Consider the following 22,996-nt stretch of genomic DNA (forward strand, 5'->3'; position numbering starts at 1 on the left):
GGGGATATTACCTACCGCGGCGTGCCCTGATATGTGCAGTGTGCCAGAGAAAGTAGGAGGGGGGAGAGGGAAAAAGGGGGAAGAGGGTAGGGGGGAGGGGCAGGAGGAAAGTAGTGTCCAACTCCGACACCTAGGGATTCAGAAGTCCGTCTCCTGACCTGCTCGAAACAAAGCCGTTGATACTCGTATGTATTCGTATGTAGGCTACCAGGCTCACGTGTGAGGGGGCAGTGATGTCACGTATTCCCTGCTCAGGGCGTTCCTGGCGGGCTGGTGCGTGGGTGTTGTAGCGTCACGCGGCGATTGACAAAAGGTGCTCAGGGTGAGGGCAATAAATAGCCCAATGCACAACTTTGGGAAACTTCGGGAAGTAGATGCAGTTGCAAAATTGCAGGTTGTCCAGGAGTTCAGGTCCCACGTCTCTCATGATGGCTGTGGGTCTCAGCTTTGCTGGGATCTCGTGTCAGACTCAGAGAAGTCTGGAAGTCTGTGTCCTGTGTCGCAGATTCTTCGGGATCTGGCGGATGCCTCGAAAATGCAGACCAGCAAGATGCTCTTAGGTGCCTGTTTGAACAGGGGGGTCACTCCTTGACCCCAAGGGAGATTTCTTCTGTCTTCCAGTCGATATGGAATGTCAAAGGTCCAGGATTTTGTTTTTAGAGTTTCATCCAGGGAAATCTAAAGTCCTAGGGACTATACTTATACTAAGTTTAGGGGATGGACTAACTCTAGGGTCCCACTTATTGGAGGACCTGAGGAGGGAGTGGTTACACCCCTTCCCCTTTGTCCAGTTATGTGCCAGAGCTAAGGCTGAGGGCCCTAGCAACCGGTTTGAACTGGTAAATTCATTGGAGCACCTTGTGTGCCCTAGGCAGTGTCTCAAAAGCATTCACTGAATGCAACCCACCCTGCCCCAATACACTAAAACCTGTCTGGGGAGGTGCTGGCCCCTCCCTGGACAGGAAAACCTATTGTCCAGGCCTCCCCTGCCGGGGTTTCGTCCAGAAGCAGGAGGTCAGACTCGTGTCTGTGGCAGCAGCATCCATTTTGTGATTCTGAGGCTCTGTAAAACTTTAACAGGGTATACCAGTGTGTACATGTCTTCTCCCTCTAGGAGGGTGGAATGCTACCCCTGCTGCCGGAATTGGCAGGGAGGGGGTAGTATTCCAAAGTGTTTGACATCAAACACAACATGTTTTGATGAAGCCAAACCAAAGTTAGCATTAACCGCGAGGATTATAATGCACTTAAGAGTATATGGTATGGCCATATCACAGGACAGCAATAAGGAAGGGATTCTGAAAGCTGCATAGGGGCTCAGCTTATGCTAGGGCAACCTCTCACACAAAACCAAGCACTCTGCCTTCAGGATTGTCAAGGCCTGCCAAAGGAGTGACTTATAGGTTAATATGTGTCTGTTTTAAATGGTGGATATAGGTATACTATATCCCAGTAAGGGGTACATATATAGTCAAAAAGAAGTAGGGATATTTCTCTTTAGAAGCTCAATTAAATTTTAAGGCCTGCACAGGTCCTAATTCATTTATTAAAGGTCCCATATGCAAAGGATACCTGCCAACAGATAGCAGGCTAAGTTAAACTGGAGTCCCACTTGCTCAGTTCGCACACAAGTGCACATTCATATGACACTTAGACACATGTAAACAATGCAGTCTCTTACCGCAGCTGCACAGAATCAGACCTTATTTTAGAAGAAAAGCACTGGTGGTTCAAACATTTTACCAGTGCTTACATTGAGATTTAGTTATTGAGACTCACTTAGAGCAGAGTTCCAACAGCCATGTGGTCGAAACCCAAACATATGGGCGAGTAAAGAGGTTCTGTCATGGAGATAGGCTTTGCCTTAACACTGTGTTAAGTTAGCATGAGCTTATTAGAAGTTTAAATGCCATTTTTCCTTTCTGCTGTTTCTGCACACGGCACATATTGTTATTAATGCTTTGAGACTACTAGAATATTTTGCTTCACACGAAAATAATATGTTTTCCTATTGTATCAGCTTTGCTTGGTAAGCTATGTCTGAACAGTGAGTGCCGAGGCCTTCAAGGTTATTTCAACACAATGGTTGTTGTTCGGTCTGATCAGCACACGTCCTAGACATAAATGCAGCTGTGGCCAACTCTGGTTTTGGCGCATTTAATAATGCACTGCGCAGAGCATGCACACATACTTGATGAATATTCGCATGCAGAGAGCTGGTGTAGAAGATGATGTGATCCCTTTCTACTAAGACCAGAGGTATGGGGCTGCCCTTCTAAAACCCAAAGACACCTTCTGTAGATATAATAAAATATACTAGCAAGGGAGGGCAAGACTGAGGTGCCTTCTAGCCATCTTCCCTTTAGCATTTTAACATACTTTCTCCCTTTGTATTTTATGGAATAGTAATTATGCTGATAACCTTGTTGCTTCTAATATGTTTGCTTGTATTAGCTAAGATACTGCGCCTGAGAACACGGCATTAGAAATAAATATTTCAAACTTGCACGTGTCTTCATTTACTCCTCGTTCTGGACTGGTATGATAGTATAACGAAAGAGTGTTTGTGTGTTCCACGTTACCTGAGGTGTTCTAAGTCCTTGTTCTGGGTTGTCTAATCATTGGGAGTAAGGAAGAACCAATAAGACACTGATTGCTAGTCTGGTACGGGATTTTGGATACTAAGGTGAGTTTTGGTACACCCTAATTCACTGAGGTTCAAAGTTTCTATGCACAGTTCTGTGTGGGAGCAGAATCCCTGCGACATGGCGCCCAACCGTTGGTGGTCTTATTACGTGACACTTGATTAGTGCTTATATCAGTCCTTAACCCCCTTCTCTATTGTTTCCGGAAGACAGTGGTGTTGGACAAACCTACCTATAGTTACATAGGTCTTTTCAAACTTGAATCTTTTCAAACGGTTTCCTTTTGAATTACTACCCAGTTGTGCTACGTAGTTTTTTGTTGTACCTCTTTCTTACTGTGTCACTATGGCTGACGTTGACCTACCACAACATAGTCGAATTGCAGTTTGCAATCATTTGCAGGCTTATAACGTTGGGTTAGAGGGCATGGCAGTTATTATGGTAGTAAGTGTGGAAGTAGCTTACCCTTACGAAATTTTCTATTCGTGGGTGACCTTTCCTGCTGTGAACGCAAATACTGGTGTGTTCGACACTTATGCTCCTACTGCCGTGCCACAGGAATATGTTCCATATAGGAGACAGGAAGTTCCGATTAATGCTTGGCAGCACCAAGTTTGGTTTAATGGCGCCCTACCCCACACTTTGTTAGTCACAAGGTTAGGTCCTTTGTCCATTCCAGGCGCTACATGGCCGGTTTTGGCTGGATTTACACTGCATCCTCGACATGGAGCGGTTCCCGTTGCAGATTTATGGCTGCTACATACAGTCGCAATTAGTGTAATTAGGTCGTTAGTGCAATACATTATCCGCAATCTCCGGGGCGGGGTCCCAGGTGTTGCGGCGCTTCCAGCCAGACTGAGCGTTATGAAGCTTAATCCTGTTATGGTTAATGCAGTGATGGGCAAGCGCCCCCAGGATAAGGATGATATGCCTTTCTGGCTTGCCGAGAAATTTGACCAGCTGGAAGCAGTATTTTCTAACACGACTCCTGTTGAAAAACACAGGATTCTGACAATTAGTTTCCCTAAAGACTTTATACCAGAGGCAGGTGACTGTGAGTCTTGGGGTAAGATTTTTGCGGCGGTTTATTCGAGGTGTATTGACACTCCGTCAATGACCGTCCTACCCTCGGTCATTAAACGTGTTCAAGAGGAGCACGGACCTGAGGCGGCGGTTGAATTGGGTATGCGGCTATGCGGCAGTTTTGACGTAGTTTCTGATCTCGTACTTGCTAATGTCAAGGGATATGCGGTAAGCTTTCAAGTGTCAAATGCTTTGCAGGCAGTTCCCGATGCCGATAAACCCCGCCAGTTACCGAGAATTATTACGGCGGCTTATAAGACTGTGGGCCGTAATAGTTTGGGTGTCATGCCTTTCTCTACAAAAGAGAAAAAGCAACCTCAAGGGCAGAAGCCAAAAACAGACGACCAGCCCAAGGCTATGAAGCAAAATTGGCCGAAAAAACAAAAACAGGGTAAACAACAGCAACAGAAACAGGAGTCACGTCCTGCATCACCAGTGCCTGCACCTACAGAACGTGTTTATGACTTGCGCGATCACGCAACGATAAAATCTCCTGATTGTTTTCAGGTTTCTGAACAACGCTCTCCTCGTTCTTTTCAGGACTAATCGGCCTCATCGACTGGTGGTGGAGGAGGCGGCAGAGGTCAGGGTGGCCAGCAGGGATGCGACCAGCCCCGCCCAAATGACAGTAAAGGCAAGCAGGACGATTCGACACCGAAAAGACCCCAGTTTCAGAAGAAAAAGGTTGCCGCTTTAACAGCGAGATATGCCACAGATAGTGAGAATGCAGCTTTGGAATCTGCCATGGGCGCTGACTTTGTTGGACAGCGCGGCGGAGATTACCATAGTGCGAGAGGCCCTGCGTCCTATACTGAAGGTGACAGCGACTAACCAGTATGTTGGTGTGGAGACAGCTGATACCAGAGTAGGTCTCCCTGATAGACTTTATAACATTGTCCTTTTAATTGAAGGTGACATACAACAACGTACCACAAAAGGGGTATTTTGGGAAAATCTTAGACTACTTATGACATTTTGTTAGCGGAGGCTGACTGGCCCCCACCTTTTGTCCTCGTGGCTCCGAGAGGGGAGGAGGTGATCCTCCCTAGTTTCGCGCACACTGTCTCAAAGGAGCATGCGCTGAATTTTGCAGAAGAGTGGGCTAAGGCCCTTGCGCCGACTCTATACCGTACACACTGTGGTTGGGATACATTTTCCCCACACTCCAAGATTCCCTTACGCTCTATGCCCCACCCTCAACCTCAATATCCCATCCGACGCGAAGCTAAGCCTTCGGTTGCGGAAATCCTTGAACAATTGGAATATCAAGGTGTAATTGAAACTTGTGTGTCACAGATGAATACCCTTTTTTTTACTGTGACCAAGCCAGACGGCTCGTACCGTTTGGTATTGGATTACCGGCATTTGGACTCGCATTGTCGTACCTGTGCAGTACAGCATACCCACGGCTCTGCTTTAGTGGATGGTCTTGTGCGGAAACGGTTTAAAACCACACTTGACATTTCCAACGTTTTTTTTTGCCCACAATTTGGATGGTCTTAGTTCCCAATGGACCAGTTTTACCTGTGGCGGCAAATAATGCCAATTTAAACGCCTAGCGATGGGCTATAAGAGTTGTCCAGGCGTGTTTGCTGCCCATCTAGTCTCTCTCTTGGAGAGAGTGGACACGGATGCGTGTTCGTATGTGGATGACATATATCTCACAGACGACAAGCTTTGGGCGCATCTGTGTCGCGTTGACCGCATCATTTGTAACTTTGCGGACTTAGGGTACAAATTCAACTATGCAAAGTCTCACATTGCAGAGTACACAGTATTGTTTCTGGGCTATGAGCTCAACAATGAAGGACGAGGATTGGCTCCTCACTTCTTGGAGAAATGCGCACAACTGCACGCTCCTACAACTCTGAAAAAGTTACAGTCCTTGCTGGGATTTTTGAATTTCGGGCGTACATACATTCCTAAATATGCCCAGCGTTTCAAGCCTTTGTATGCTTTGATACAACCTTCTTTTACCAAATCTTGCTGGCTGCCAGAACATTCAGCTATTTTGCAATCTTTGCAGGCTGATCTTCTAGAATCTAAATTCTTACTGACTCATGATAACCACACCAACCTGGTGATCAGAATCATCCCTGGGGTGGTGGGTTTCACTTACCTTACTTTTAACGAAGGAGTTACAGTACCTATTGCTTACAAGTCACACTTGTACACTTCGGCAGAAATGCGTTTTTCTACTGTGGAAAAAGTTTTGACAGCAGTTCAGATTGCAATTCTTGAGGAACGTGCACTGTCGCAGGGAAACACATGTTGGTTGTTACCCCGTATCCTGCACTAGAGGCAGTGACGAAAGCCAGTGTACCGAATTCTAAAACTTTGCAACCATGGTGGATACAATGGGCAGCATCATTGACGTCTCTCGATGTCACATTTATTTTTGATGCCTCCCTACTGTCGCAAGAGTTTTTGCAGTATGAATTTGTTCATCCTGCACCTTTGACTATGCGACCTTTGGAGGATTTCCATTGCATCATATACACTGATGGTTCAGCGCAAGTTGCGCATGGGTCTAAGCACGCATACGTTTCAGCTTGCGCCATTGTGGTAGGTGCCATGGTGAATGATGAGTTCAAGTCCAGGGTCATGCACATGCAGACTTTAGGGGACTGCACGGCACAATTGGCAGAGCTTCGTGCTCTGATGCTTGCATTGGAGTACGCTGATCCTAGTGTGACAACGCTTATTGTGAGTGATTCTTACTACTGTGTCCAGTCTTACAGCGAAAACCTGTTCTTTTGTATTCAGAATGATTTTCGTGATTCCAAGGATAGCACAATAAAACATAAAATTATCTGGGTCCGAGTGGCTGAGCTCAAAGAGCAGTTGCCACTTGTGTTTGTAATTCATACTCTCCGTCATCAGCGTGTGGGAGCTCACGCTGCTAGCAATTCTTTGGCCGATGAGGCCGCAAAATCAGCAGTATCAACATATTTGGTTGCGGCAGTTACACGTTCCAAAAGTAAGATTGATGATGAAATCTTGGCAGCCGTTGCTGCGACTGCAAACGGAAGTAAATAACCTAAGGGGTTCCCTTCAAAGTATTCATACCACTTAAGTCTTGATAAAGTTCCTTATGTGAAAATACCGGACGTTGGTAAAAGGTTAATTTCCAACGCAGACCGCAGGTCCTCATTGATTACAGCTGCCCATGAAGGTGTTGCGTCTGCGCATGCGGGCGTTTCTGCTACTGTATCTCAGTTACAACAACGTTTCTGGTGGCGGGGACTGTACAAACAGACGCGTGATTATGTCCTTCAATGTGACATTTGCCAGCAGATTAAACCTTCAACTGCTGCGTTTCCGCCCCCAGACACAGTTGTACATTTCTAATAAACCACTTGGTTGTGTTTACTTAGATCACTGCGGTCCTTTTTCTTCTGATACTGCGTATAAGTACCTCTTAGTAGCAGTTGATTCATGCACACGCTTTGTGTGGGTGTGGCCACACCGCAGCGCTGATTCACGAACTGTCATAAGAGACTTGCGTGTCTTTGTAGGGATTTTTGCCTGTGGTACCTTCCATTCGGATCAGGGTCCGGCTTTCACCTCTAAGGCGTATAAGGATGCCATGACTTTGTTGGGGGTCCAAGTCAAGTTTTCGTCTCCATACAGACCTGAGGGTAATAGTGTTGTGGAACGAATGAACTGAGATTTAAAGCAGTCTTTGACAGCTAGAGTTATAGGCACTGGCAGGAACTGGCTGGCCCACCTCAATAGCGTGCAGCGTATTCTAAATAATCTCCCTAGAAGGTCTCTGGGTGGGCGGACCCCATACGAAATGCTCTTTGGTGTCAAAATGTTTGTCCCGGACCTTGACGGTCTAGACAAGGCGGCAGTTGCTGCCCCCTTTGACCTAGATGAACATTGCCATGTTTGACAGAATCTACAAGAGACGAGAGACAGTCTTGCAAAGGAACACTTGCGTCCAGCCTGTCTTTCATTGCCTGAGTTGCGATTTCGACTGGGCCCTGGATTTGTGTCTCTGCAATACGGTGTCTCCCAGTGTGGATTGTAATCAGCTTATGAGCCCCTTAGTTGGTCATGAATTGCTTTATTCTGATGGAGGGATTATGGCCTTTGCAGCGATGCATGGAGTTCTGGGTCGTTGGAATGTGTTCCCAGCGGCGCAAGATTTCTTGGCACACAGCTTCATTGAAAACCCACAGAGTTGTCCTCTGATGGTGCTAGACGCTCCGGTAATTGAAGAACATGTATGTTCTTTCCAATTGTTAAATTGGATGGCTGAACTATTTTCGGATGAGAACAGTGACTTCTGTTGGAAGCTGTTGCTGCATATTTTGCATATTCATTGTTAGGATGAGATATGTCATCGCTTCTCTCTCTCCCATACCCGAGGTCATTTATTGGATTTTGAATATATATATATTTTTTTTCAAGCCTCTACAAAAAAAATTCTCTGCCCTAGACCTATTGACTTTGCTAAGGCCAATGACTAAATATATTGGATTTGCATAATTATTTGACTATAAGGTTTTTAAAAAAAAATGTTTCTTCTTTCTTTTTCCCTTGTGCAAATTCGAGACTGGTTCTGACTGTCGTTCTTGAACTCTGCATTCCAAAATTTGCCCCTTATCTAATCTTATCCGTGCTCGGATCAAAGGAGGGTGTCATGGAGATAGGCTTTGCCTTCACACTGTGTTTAGTTAGCAGGAGCTTTTTAGAAGTTTAAACGCCATTTTTCCATTCTGCTGCTTCTGCACACGGCACATATTGTTATTAATGCTTGGAGCCTAGTAGAATATTTTGCTTCAAACGAGAATAATGTTTTCCTATTGTATCAGCTTTGCTTGGTAAGCTATGTCTGAACAGTGAGTGCCGAGGCCTTCAAGGTTATTTCAACACAGTGGTTGTTGTTCAGTCTGATCAGCGCACGTCCTAGACATAACATATATGCAGCTGTGGCCAACTCTGGTTTTGGAGCGTTTAATAATGCACTGCGCAGAACATGCACACACACTTGATGAATATTCGCATGCAGAGAGCTGGTCTAGAAGATGATGTGATCCCTTTCTACTAAGACTAGAGGTATGGGGCCGCCCTTCTAAAACCCAAAGAGACCTTCTGTAGATATAATATAATATACTAAATATACTAGAAAGGGAGGGCAAGAATGAGGTGCCTTTTAGCTTTCTTCCCTTTAGCATTTTAACATGCTTTCTCCCTTTGTATTTTATGGAATAGTAATTATGCTGATAACCTTGTTGCTTATAATAAGTTTGCTTGTATTAGCTAAGATACTATGCCTGAGAACACGGCATTAGAAATAAATATTTCAAACTTGCACGTGTTTTCATTTACTCCTCGTTCTGGATTGGTATGATAGTATAACGAAAGAGTGTTCATGTGTTCCACGTTACCTGAGGTGTTCTAAGTCCATGTTCTGGTTTGTCTAATCATTGGGGGTATGGAAGAACCAATGAGCCACTGATTGCTAGTCTGGTAGGGTTTTTGCATTCTAAGGTGAGTTTTGGTACACCCTGATTCACTGAGGTTCCACGTCTCTATGCACAGTTCTGTGTAGGAGCAGAATCCCTGCGACAGTTCAGATCCCAATTCCTCACAAGCACCGTCAAGATTTGTGTCTAAGATTTAGGGGTTGGGGAACCTGGAAGTTGCTTACGGAATTGGGAAGATACCATACGTCCCTAAGGTGGCTTTGCACCCAGGGGCGCCCTGCATGAGTAGTGCTACCTAGCTTCTATTTTCCAGCTGTCTCCCAAATGGGTGATAGAACTAGACTACAGACTTCCCTACAAGCTACCTGCAGCAGTGTTTAGTGCTTGAGGTGGAAGAGTAGACACATGGCTCTAAATGCGGGTGCCCACAAGGGCAACAGCACCTGCAAGTAGCACCGACCCCCAGAGAACACGTATCACAAAAATGTGTCTAAAAAGGAAAACATTTCCTTACAATATACAGTTGGGTTAGGATTGCAGTGGGCGAATGGCCCACTCCAGAAAGCAATGGGGCCACATCCGAAAATAAGCATAGTTGGTGTACGGTGCTGCAGGAGGGCTGTGGCACCACAGAAACACTGCCAGCCACCCCAGAAAATAATGGATCTCTGAGGAGTTCTTTAGCTAATTTTAAATGCAGCATTCTAATTTTATTGGGAATTAGCCCTCCTTTTAATTGGGGCTTTTGCCCAGAAGCTATGGGGACATTCATCTTTATTGGTATGTTCTCTTTAGTTGATGGTTAGCCTGCTTAATGTAGAAATAAGGTTTGTATACAAAATATTCAATTTTGCATGCCATATTGATACTGGAATGATGTGTGCAAATAAAATGTATATTTCTGGCACAATTGAAAGATAAAACCACTGCATAACTCTGCTTCCCCTTGGAATGATTTTCATGATTAAATGCATTATGAGTCAAGGGTTTATGTTCTGTAGTGGATCCTGACTAAGCCAGTAGGCCTGGCGTTTGCTAATCCACTTCTATGTTTGTGTAAGGCACATGCACAGGAAGTATTTTCCTAGGGCCTAGACCCTGCTGTTTTGTAAACCACCAGGAATGCCTCTGGCTAATGAGAACCAGTGACCTTTTGGGGTTACTGGCCTTGTATGACCTTTCTTTGTTATATCCCCTTGCTGGCTGTGTTGTCCCTTAGATGTTATCAGCATTGGCTTCTCCATCAGCCAGCGTGTATATAGTTTTACAAATGAGCATAGCATTTATCTAATGTGGAATAAAGTGCACTTTATTTTTTAAATGTAATAGCGCTGACTAGGCAGCAATTTGTAAAGTGTTGTTGGTTATGTTGCTGAATTCTGAGTCTCTAACCCACAGCACCACCTCCAAAGGCTGTCATGGAGTGCTCTGCCCTGCTACCCTGAGAGTCAAATGCTAAAAGGTGGTATTTGGTTCCAAGTTTGATCTAGGGCGCTTGAGGGATCCAGCACCTTCTAACTGCCCAGGGACTCTCTGACCCGTATTTCTCTCATGGCATACAGGAAGGGGCAGTGAAGTTGGTGGCATAACCAGCACTGCTGTTTGATAGCCCCCAACAAAACTCCAAATGAGGTCACTATCACTTAATACCTTTCTATGGTCTAAAACAGGGAGGGCATACCCATAAAACTGGCACCAGCCTTAATGCAAGGGTTACTGCAGAGGTAAAATAATGTTCACTATGTAGAAAACAAAATAAAGTTAGTGCGTGCAAATTGTGTGTGGTGTTTATAAATGCATAAATGTACACCTGTTATTTTTACAAATTTGTGACACCTATGCATTTGAGCACTCAATGTGTATCCATCAAATTATTTGAGAATTCCCAAAAAGTTGACTTTCGACTAAAATAAAGTATGTTGCGATGGAGGACATTATAATATTATTGTGATGAAGGCCCTTGGTCTCTTAACAGATCCTTGTATTACATCCAATTTACATTTTATTTATTTAAGGGTCTAAACTTTTTAATGCCTTTTCCCCACTTGATTCGCCTTTCATCGACTATCAGAGGCTTTAGAAAGGACTCAAGCACAGGTACAATACTATTTATTGCCTGTGACATATGTGTTTTCACTTTGTGAGATTTACCATTGTTAACATGGTTAAACATTTTTTATTTCTCTAAAGCTCCCGTTATAATTGTACAATTATGTACACAGTATTTGCATAAAGTTTGATTACCTTTAATAAAACATAGCAACACAAGTTGGAGTCATGCCTCAAATTCTGAGTAACAATAACCCCAGTGCATTAATTGATTGTTAAATTATACACCTCTGTGCGAAGTTCTTTACTGTTTAAATACTAAAAATAACTATCACAATTCATCTGAAGGAACAATACAGAAATGTTATGAATCTGTTTTTGTTTAATGTGTTTTATCTATCAGACTTATTTTCCCACTCATATGGTGTCGTTTACAAACGAAGTACCTGAACCGATGACCCCAACAGAAACTTTGAAGGTAAGTCACACTGGCACAAACACCGGGGTTTTATTTTCAATGATATAAAAGAGATGGTGTAGAGGGGAATCTGCAGGATTAGACATTCAGCAGGGGTAGGCCTTATAATGTTAGTGTACACTCATAGGGAAAGTCAGTGTGGTTTACTGTTTTATCAGCAGTGCCACTTTATTATATAAATAGAGGATATCCTTCCTCGGAGTGCATTTTTGCTTCCCTTTGGCCTACTAGTTCCAGTGACATATAACAATGGGGCAAAACTAAAAATGCAGGTTCCAAGAAGGTATCTGTGCAACATATGCATCATTCAACATGGTCGTATTTCCCTAGCGCAGCTCAGGATCAGGGCCCAGGCCTTTTGTTATCCTGCTGGGACAAGTTACATTTCTCCCCATCAGAGGGAATAAAGGCCACCCCACACAAAAGGAGTAATTAACAGTGCTTCCCTCAGCTCCTTAGGAGGAAAGGGTGAGGATAATAAATCTGCATCTGCTAACACTATCTAAGGGCTGGGGACAGCCCTGTCCAGCTGAATAAAATACACTTTATTATACACATAGGGGTATACTTCCTTGGAGTGCTTATTTCTTCCCTTTGGCCTACAAATTCCATTGACATATAAGCATTTTTAATGCAAAAGGTCTTGCATTACACAAGGTTTGAGCTATTGGCATTGCATTATTATTTGCAAAGCCAATTGGTCAAACTTTCAGTAATGCGAAACCTATTGCATGGCAAAGCTTGTTTAATCTTGATCTTACTTCCGGGATCCCATGACCTTCTTTGTCAGGCTAGTGGCCTGTAGAAAAAGGCCTAAATGTTCTCCCTTCCGATAATAACATAGATGGACACTGGATTTGTGCATGATGGGGGGGTGTAGGGTGTGCGAGCAGAGTCAAGCGATGGCCGGAACTGTACAACCAAAAGAATCAACTAGTGATGTCCACTGAGAGCGAACCAAGTGCTGAAAGGCAGGAAAAATGCACAAAAGTAACCAAACAGAAAAAAGGAATTTTAAATAGTAGCCCCAGTAACCAACCAACAGCGGTGCCCGTGTCCAAAGTCCCTGATAGCACACATACAAAATACAGCATGCCTCGCAGAGCCACCGATGCACTGCCTAGGCTCGACCTAATAAAAATGGGGTGGAACAAGAGCACCAATCCAAATATGGAGGATCCAAAAAGTCACAGACCGGACTATCATTTATTGAGTACTATTATTGTGTGTCCACAAATTGCGATTACAAGCCTACAATTCCCCCCTGAGTAGGCCTTGACTGATCTGTATTGCTACCCTGAGAGAGGCAAGCACTACAATAGGGTGTTTGGTTCCCAGTAAGGGGAAAGTATGGACCTATTATTTGCACAGGCCTCACAAACTGCACAAATAATAACCCATTTTCCTACAGGTGCTAAACACTGTTGTTATTGTTAACTGGGACTTTTAGAGCGTATGTTCACCAACAGATCTCTTAGCGTTATGAGACAGAGCCTAAACCTCACCAAGATCAGCATGTACATGCACCGGACTTGGCCTAGGTTGTGCCCCAGGCTTCAGTAAAAAGAAGCGTCTTTAAGTTTTTTCCTAAATGGAAGGAGGGTGGGCTCCTTACGAAGGCTTTCTGGCAGCCCATTCCACAGTTGCGGGATCACTACAGAAAAGGCTCTGCCCCCTTTGGTGGACGTATTGAAGCGCGGGCATGCCAAGAGGCCTGCTTCAGACGATCGGAGGGTACGTCCTGGCACATAGCTTTTGAGACGCTCCTTAATGTAAACTGGGGCCTGGCCATGGCCCAGGGGTTGTGACATAATAGTCCAGACAAACATGATTACACCATACCATGTAAAATAAATCAGTACCTAGAGGGTATTGTAATTTTGAATCCTGTGATGCAATGGTGATTTAGATGAAAGTGTTGGACAAGAGGACTGTAGTCCACCTATTCCGAGTTTTCTTTCTGTGATTTTCAAGCCTGAGACCCTCAAAGTGCAAAGAAGCATTATGTTACCAGGGAGTTATAGAAACTGTTGATGCTAGGTCTGGTGCCGTGCATCCTTAGATGTTGTTTCAAAGATGAGAACCAAGATATGGTTGCAAAATGTGTCTCTACTATGCTGTGTAAAAATGCATTCAGTCATTCAGAGATGTAGGGAAATGCCTTTTTTTTCATTATTGCCATCATGTTTTGAACAATGCTGCTGTTTTTGTTTTGACTATGTGCAGCAGGGCACTGTCAACCAGGACCCAGTGCACGTGCTCTAACCCCTAATAGAAGTAGAAATGTCCACATCCTAATTGGCATATAGAGTCTATCTATCAGTCCCTGGGATATAGTTTACTGTACAGGGTCTGTAAGGTAAATGTCACTACTAAACTGTAGCACTCGTGTCATCCACTACAGTGACAGTGCAAACATGACTGCAGGGCTACCATTGAAGCCAGTCTGTGCAGTTTTAAAACTGCATCTTTGACCTGCCAAATAACCACTTTTGACATGCCTAACCCTTAATTTCAAATATTAATAAGTCACACCGAAGTAGGCTGTCCTCCCATAAGGCAGAGTATATGCTATTTAAAAGTAGACCATGTAAAAGGTTGATGTTAAACAAGTTCTTACAGTCAAAAGACCCCAAAAGGTATTTTCACTGTGATGGGGTTGGCTGTTCCATAAGAAAGCACTGGGATACATATTACATTAAGCAATGTCATCTCCTTCTAGAAGACCGCTACAAAAGTTAATTCTTGGACTTTTGTCAATTTTATTACAAGTCCAGTTCACTGGTAAAGTTGGATTTGTAACACGTTTTTTGGAGAATCTACTTTTAGAAAGTTAACTTTTCCCTGCTTACAGACTTTGGAAGCACATTTGCATGACCTCCAACTCTCACCTGTGAACAGAATAGTCCGTTCATGAGGTGTAAAAACTGCTCCCAGAGCAGAACAAAGGCATTAGGTTTGGAGAGTTGTTTCAGTTCCTCTGACACCATGACCATCTGGGCTGTGACCAGGAAGTTGAATATTTTAAAGAAACCTCCTCTGTCACAGGCAAGTGTTATCTGACACCTGTGCAGGGCTTTTCCTTTTTTCCCCCAGGGAGGAACCAATCTCAGTGGGAGGGGAGTTGCCCCCAAAACTGGTTTGAAGAGACCCCCAAGGAGGGGTTGAAAATTTCTATGGCCACACCTCTGTGAGGGGCACATAGACGTGCACAAGTGGAACATGGTTTCTTCATCGTAGATTGGGCAAAGAGGTGCGCTGTAGGATTGTTTGGAGGCATCACACCCTTCCACAGGCTTGTGCCAGGCATAAATGTGGTACCCCTGGACACTCCCCTTTGAACACCACTAGGCCTGTGGAAATCAGAAGAACTGTACTTGCTGTTGAGACCTGTGAGGATACCTGAAAGGCTGGGCCTGCTTCGGCTTGTACCCAAGACAAATAACTGGACTCCAAGAGTCACTTGGCTGACCTGTTGATGAGCTACAAGTACACAACAACTGCTAGAAGCCCTTTCCTAAAGGACCCATCTGGCCAGTGCCAAATGGACCTCTGGCTTCTGCTGGAGTGAGTATCGACCCCCCCCAAGTGCTGTTCCTGAGGTCCTGGGACCATTGGCTGTATCCTGACAAACCTAGCACTAGACACCTTTTGATTCTAAAGATTTCCAGAGGACTGGTAAAAACCTGCCAAGTCAATCTAACAAAAGTGCTTTGCCTTTTGGCAAAGAATTCAAGTTGCTTGCACTTGGAGCTTTTCAGTAGCAGTAAATGTGTTCAAGTGGGACATTGCAGAAATGGTATGTTATGTTATGTTATGTTATGTTATATTAATTTATTATGCGCAACAGCTACTCCAGCCAAGGAGCGTCCCGGCGCAGAGACAAGGAGAAACATAACACAACAGGAAAAGATAAAACCTAAAAGGAACAGCTAATACAAGAATGTTTTAATAGCTCTCCGGAAAGACAACAGGTCTTCTAACAAACGGATTTCAACTGGGAGGGTGTTCCAAATTAGTGCAGCTTTCACGCTGAAAGAACGACCCCCCATCCGGCTGAGTCTAAATCTGGGGACCACAACAAGGGCTTGGCCCTGGGATCGAAGACTGCGGGTGGGGACATAGAAAGAGATACAGTTGGAAAAAATTTCGGGGCCGATACCTCTTAAGATTTTAAAGGTCAAACAAAGGACCTTAAAAAGAATACGCTTCCTTACAGGGAGCCAATGCAGGGAGCGGAGGACATTCGCCACCGGGCAAAATCTGGGTAGGCCAACAATGGCTCTAGCCGCAGCATTTTGAACCCGCTGCAGGCGAGTTAACTCAGCCTGGTTGGCCCCAACCAGGAGAGAGCTAGCGTAGTCCAGACGAGAGATGATGGTTGCCTGGACTACAAGCTGTCTAGTTGGGGCGTCGAAGAATTTAAGAACAGGTCTTAATCCTCTTAACAGACCGAAACAACAGGCTGCAGTTTTTTTGGTATGCCCTACAAAAGTAAGGCCAGCGTCCAACCAGACCCCCAGATTTTTCACCTCCGACACCGGGGTCGGAGTGGGGCCCAGCTCAGAAGGCCACCACTGATCGCCCCATAGCTCCACTCCCTTCCCGACAACCATTACCTCCGTTTTCGTGGCGTTAAGCTGGAGACAGTTTCCTGTCAACCAGCTAGCCACTGCCTTCAGTCCAGACTGAAACCTGGGGGCATCTTGTTCTGCATCCCCGCTGAGAGTAACCGCCAGCTGTGTGTCATCGGCATATGAGACCAAAGTTAGGCCCCACTGCCTCGCGACATCAGCCAGCGGTCTCACGTAAAGATTGAACAACGTGGGACTCAGCGAGGACCCTTGCGGGACCCCCATGGCCAGAGGCTGGAAACTGGACGTGAAGGGAGGGATGGCAACACAGAAGGAGCGGTTGTCCAGGAAGGAGCGGAACCATTGCAGCGCCATACCACTGATACCAATCTCTTCGAGCCGATGCAGGAGGATGCTGTGAGATACCGTGTCGAAGGCGGCGCTGAGATCTAACAATATCAGCGCCGCCGTCTGACCAGCATCCAACCTTGCACGCAGATGTTCCACCATCACAAGAAGAGCGGTCTCCGTGCTGTGACCAGCACGGAAGCCATTCTGTGTGGGGTCGAGGGCATTGGTCCGAGCTAGATGTTCTGACAGGGCCAGATTGACATGGGCCTCTGTCAACTTAGCCGGCCAGGGTAACAGCGAGATGGGACGGAAGCTTTCAGGCTTAGACGGGTCCAAGGAAGGTTTTTTGATAATCGGGGACACCACCGCCTGCTTCCATTTAGTTGGAACTACCCCCGACTCCAAGGAGAGGTTGACAAGGGAACGCACAACAGGGCGTCCCATAAAGGTCTGATCTCGAAAGAGAGCAGGTCTCACTGGATCGGATGGAGACCCAGATTTAACTTGCAAAGCAAGTTTATCAAACCCCTCCGAGGTGAGAGGGGGAAATGAAAGCAGGGTGATCTGACAAGGTGTCCCATTGGAACTCCCCGACGAAACCCCAATGCTAGGGAACGTCCGATAGATAGCTTGGACTTTTCCCAAGAAATAGGAGGCAAGGGATTCGCAGTGGGAGACAGAACTCCCGGCTGTAGAGGGAGTCCGCTTGGCCATAAGGTCTTTAACCGCCTTGAAGATGGCCTTTGACGGGTTTGTGCTGTTCCGGAATTCTTCGGCATAGAAGGCCGCTCGAGCACGACATATGGCCCGATGATAGAGCTTGACGGACACGGCATATATCCGGTCTCATGGAGCCTTCTTCAGTAGCATATGAACACAAAAACTCACAGGGTATGGGGCAACAGTGACTGCACCTATCCCCTAGTTGGGTTAAGGTGGTTTGCTTGGGTGCCAGAGACCTGAGATGCAATACCCCTATGTCCCCTATGGAAGACTCCTCAGAAATAATTATAAACAAACAAAGATCCGGCACTCCACTCAGTAATAGCATATATTATAGATGACAACATTTCAGAAACAAATCAACAGGTCATTGTATAACTTCTCTTTATTCAAAATTCTTCTTTAAAAAGGAAATGAAGTAGCCAATGCCTTTCGTCCCTAAGGGCTTCTTCAGGGTTACAAACAAACATATATAAATGCAGTTTTAGATAATATATACAGAATATTTACACATATATATGTTCAGCACTTGTTGTGCCCCCTGAATTTTTCCCCATGGTGTGGGGCATATATGCCCTTTAGGGCCTCCTTTGTTCCTGCACCACCTGCCTTTTCAGGGTGGGGCTCTGCCATGAAAAGGCTGGTGGTACAGGCACTCAAAATATACTAAGTGGGACTCTGCCAGTCGCTTCTCAGCATAATGCGTTGTGGCACTCCTGCACCACCGCCAGGGAATGACTGTTCCCTGGTACAGCTGGCGGTCCACCGCTGATATGATTTTCAAAGCCCTAATCGGCAAAATGGTGGACCGACACACCTGCGCCATCTCCAGTCTAGCGGTCGCAAGACCGTCAGTTTTGTAATCAGACCCTAAGTCAAAAGGTAAAACCTCAGCAGGGGACGAACCTGGTTTCCATCACAGACGGCCTTATATTGCGTGTTGGTCCCAGTCAAGAGCAATCTGATGACTGCAGTTGGCGCTTAATGCTATTTGCTGCTAACATTTAAATCATTACAAATTCATATCTCTTGTTACCCCAAATGGATGTTTAGCGTTTAAAGCAATTTTGTTTCTTCAATGATTATCTTTTGTTATACGCTGGAGTGGAATTTTTATTGTGCTGTGATTTCAACTTAAAAGAATATATTTTTGCTCTTCTAATTGCTTTACTCAGTTTGTTAAGTTACGACTGTCTGTTTTGTGCCATAGCTGCCAGGGGTTGAGTTCAGGTTTAAATTAAATTACTGAATTACTGAAACTTTTACTGGAGCTAACAAGAATAGTGACTTTATTATTTGAGGCGGACTGCCATCCACCCCAACTACTAATCTACTTGATCACACTGATGTTCAGCAGTGGGATCCAGAATACTCACATTGGTGTTCAGCAGTGTACTCCAGAACTTATGTTTAGGAGAACCACTTAGCTAACAAGTTGGAAATAAAAAATCCCGCAGTTGAACTGAAAATAAAATTGATTTTGCACTTTTTATATGGGGACATGGAGTTGGATCTCACTACCCTGACAACTCTCACAGTGGTCACATAAAGACCATATGCAGAGAAACAAAATTTAAGAGTGACTAGAATACCAGAGAGGTGAATTATAAAATAGTAATCAATGTCTGGAAAGAAGCCCACCAAGCAGAGATCCCCTCTGAGGATGGAGCAGTGGATTCTGCCCCAGAAGATAAAGGGGCAAGCAGCAACTTGTCCTAAAATTTATTTTCTGGTGTACTATCCAGGGCTGCAATTGAAACATGCTCTACCAATATAAGCCCTTCTGAACTGCCATCTGTCAATCGAAGCTCAGTGACTAGCAATCAGCAAGGGAGCTGCAGGACAAATTGGAAGCCATAGCACCGGAGGCAAATAAACTTGCAATGGAGAAAAAGAAACTCCAATTTCCCCGATTGGATTTATATTGTGTTAGTTCATTCAATAATTCTCTATTTTTATATATTGGAGTGGGATTTTTAATTGTGCTGTGTTTTTTCATTTTTATTTAGCTGTTTTAGTACTTCGAAATGCTTCACATATTTTCCTATTTCAGCCCTATCTGCTCTGTGGCATAGCCAAAAGGGTTTGAGCTAAAGTTTAAATAACTGAAACCTTTGCTGGGCATAACAAGAATAGTGACCTTATTAATAGAGGTTAACTACTCTATATCCCAACTAATAACCCACTTTCTCGCAAGAGAGCTTTGAAGTTCTAATTGTATAAGTCTATCATTCAAGGGCAGGGCAGGCCAGGGAAGCCAAGTAAGGTGCAGCAGAACATTGTGGTATGAGTAGGAGAAAATAGGATACCCTGATCTTTAGGGCTTAAGAGGGAGTAACACCTTAGAGGATGACCTAAGAATGCCACTGCCAGAGAGCACTATGCATGCAGCCCCGTGGAGTGCAGTGTATGTTAGAGATAGTGGGATCTCTCTGGCCCGTGACAAACTCTGTAGAATAGTGACATAAGTGATTGAGTGTGGTTAAGAAAATTCATGACATAGTATAGGCAGCTAATGGTTACACTCTGAAGAATAAAGATGTGTAATACAGAGCTCCATGTATGGCATGATCATTTATATGTACTCGGGCTGGGAAGGATGCTGCAACTGGTGACGAGATAGGGAACTACGTAAACCCGGCAGCCAGAAGAACCGAGATTGCTCTCATGGTGTGTTTTCTGTGGTCCAGCAAACTGCTCGTGTGGGCCATGTGTGTCTCAGTCAAAGTGGAAAATTGATGGTTGGTGTATGTGGAGTCAAAGCACCACACCAGCCAGTGCAAGGCCTGCAAAGAAGTACATTAAGTTTTTTTTGTAGTCTGCTAGAATGTTGCTGGTCGAGACTGCGCCCCAGCCTAACTCAGAGGCGTCATTTATATATTGCGACACTGAAGACAGTGACAACCTGGTACAGAGAAGTGCCAAAGGCAATGATTGCCAAGTGCAAGGAGGTGCTGAAAGTGGAAGCCTTCTGACACAAAGAAACGCTAAAGGCAGTGACAACTAGGTAAGGAAGTGCAACAATTGGCAACAGCCAGGTGCAAGAAAATGCTGTGAGCAGAAGCAGAAATACGCAGAGAAACATTAGAGGCAACGATAATGAGAGGTAAAGAGAATATGATTATGCTGTCCAGAACAAGAGTAAAGAGTGCCATCCAACCTCAGCAGCAGGCTCCACAACCCAAGAAGAAGCACAAGGGTTGTGCTTACAAAGCTGGTAAATCATGTTGGGAAGACTGAATTGCCATGGGTGGCAGTCAGAATAGTGAAGATTTTCAATGGCTACTAAAAAGAGTGCACAATATAGCAGTCCTCCCTTTTTAAAACCACTGTCTCCCTCCGATACCACCAAAAAGCAGAGTATAGGTAACCGATGGACTGCCTGGATCGAATCCTTCGATGAGTTTATTGATGCGCTGGAAGAAGCAAATTACAAAAAGATCATTAAATAAAGGATTTGGTGGGTGAACGAGTAAAAGAAGTGATAAAGAAAATACCACACGGTTATGATGTGATGTAACGGGTACACTGACAAAATATTGACACCCAAAATATCCTCATACAAAAATATCGTGACCGAACTATCGATGTCAAAAATATGTACATCTTATATTACTAATTGTCAACACAAAAATATTGAAAACAATATATCAATGCCATGAATATATTTGTACAAAATATCGTTTTTTATATGTATATATGTATAAAATAAATTAATACACATTAGACATATTAGAGAATAACATTAATAAAAAAATAATTATATTTAATATACATTTTAACAAATATAACAAATACACTTATACAATAATTTATTTATATATATATATTTTCAACTTTAAAACAATAATTAAACTAATCATTTTAATGTATTTTATCATTTTAAAAATTTACTATATATATATGCGACTTACTTTGCACCAACAAAATTATTCTGCACTGAACAGGTCCGTATCCGTGAAGTCTTTGTCGGCGGGGCGACTTGGCGCTGCGGCATGGAGTGAAAACGCGGTACTACGCGATATATATATATATATATATATATATTTATTTATTTATTTTCAGACTCTTATATAACGCATGGCTACTCAGGAGCATCCCAGCGCTTGTACGGAGCCCAGAGGGTACACAGCGACGGGATCAGGAGCTATTTACATCACTGTATAAATCTAGCTTTATACTCTGCTGAAAAGCCAGGTCTTCAATTTCCTTCTAAAGATCAGCAGGTTGGGTTCATGTCGCAGCGGGGGGGGAAGCGAATTCCACAGCCTAGCTGCGTTCAGAGAAAAGAGACGACCCCCGGTCCTAGATCTCCGGACTCTCGGGATCTCAGCTAAATTCTGATCGTCTGAGCGCAGGTCTCTCCGGGCCTTATAGTGCCTAATCAAGGTCCTCAGAATGGCCGGACCCTGTCCATGCATGACCCTATGTGTAACACATAAGGCCTTAAAAGAAATCCGTTCCCTCACTGGGAGCCAGTGGAGCTTCTTCAGGGCCGGTTTGGCCGACATCCTGGGGCCAGTGCCTGTCAGGATTCTAGCTGCAAAATTTTGTGCGATCTGGAGCCGCTGGATTACCCCAGCAGGGGCGCCCAGGTAGATGGCGTTGCCATAATCTATCCTTGATAGAACCAGAGATTGGACAAGTGTCCTTTTTGCTGCCTCAGGTAACAGGGGGAGGATCTTACGGATCATCCTTAATAATCCAAAACAAGTGGCCGTGGTTTTCCTAGCCTGATAACGGAAGGAAAGCTCCGTATCAAGCCAGAAACCAAGGCTCTTGATCTCTGGTTTCGGCAGTGGTCCTAATCCCATACAGAGTGGCCAAGCCTCTGAATTATCGAGGGAGGCTCCCTTCCCCAGGAGCATCACCTCCGTTTTTCCTCCATTTAGCTTTAACTGAGACTGGTCCATCCATCCCGCGACCGCCTCAAGGCACATCCTCAGATTAACAGAGGAGGACCCGTTCCTGTTCAAGGAGACCACAAGCTGGGTGTCATCAGCGTAGCTCACCAGCTGGATCCCGAATGGTGCCACTAGTCCCGCCAGGGGAGCCATGTACACATTAAACAGCGTGGGGCTCAGGGAGGATCCCTGCGGAACCCCACACTGCAATGGTACCGGGCACGAGGAGATGTTTTCCTCGAACACCTTGAAGGCCCTTCCCTCCAGGAAGGATTTGAGCCAACTCAAGGCGCTCCCCGTGACTCCCAAGTTGTTAAGGCGGGCCAGAAGGGTATCATGGGTCACCGTATCGAACGCGGCGCTGAGGTCCAGGAGGACAATGGCCACGCTCCCACCAGTGTCCAGAATCCTCCTGGATTCCTCCACCACGCTCAGCAGCGCCGTCTCGGTACCCTGCCCTCTCCTGAATCCAGTCTGGGAAGAGTGAAGCAAATTGTTGGTCTCCAAAAAGGAGGCCAGCTGATGGTTGATGTGCTTCTCAGTAAGCTTGCTAATGCCCGGGAGAAGAGAGATGGGTCTATAATTGGAAAAATCACTGGGGTCAAGTGAGGGCTTCTTTATTAGAGCTTTTACCATTGCCAGTTTCCAATCCTTCGGAACAACTCCTGCCCTAATAGAGGAGTTCACGAGGTTGGCAATGGATGTAGATAAAGCAGGAAGTATTGATTTTATTACGCTCATAGGGGCGGGA

General features: G+C 44.8%; 1 protein-coding gene across 3 annotated transcripts in view; it reads left to right on the forward strand.

Annotated features, from left to right (window-relative positions):
- The window catches only part of GRB14 (growth factor receptor bound protein 14), a 709,931-nt gene that overhangs the window by 446,484 nt on the left and 240,451 nt on the right, over positions 1-22,996 (forward strand). For 2 of the 3 annotated variants that reach the window (XM_078681641.1, XM_078681644.1), the window contains exon 4: positions 11,619-11,693. The exons of the other annotated variant lie outside the window; for it this stretch is intronic. In XM_078681641.1, the coding sequence (XP_078537767.1) occupies positions 11,619-11,693 (75 nt within the window). The remainder of the gene's footprint in view (positions 1-11,618; positions 11,694-22,996) is intronic. 3 annotated transcript variants of the gene reach the window in all.

This window comes from Lissotriton helveticus, chromosome 3_1 (assembly GCF_964261635.1).
Source record: "Lissotriton helveticus chromosome 3_1, aLisHel1.1, whole genome shotgun sequence".
Taxonomy (NCBI): Eukaryota; Metazoa; Chordata; class Amphibia; order Caudata; family Salamandridae; genus Lissotriton; species Lissotriton helveticus.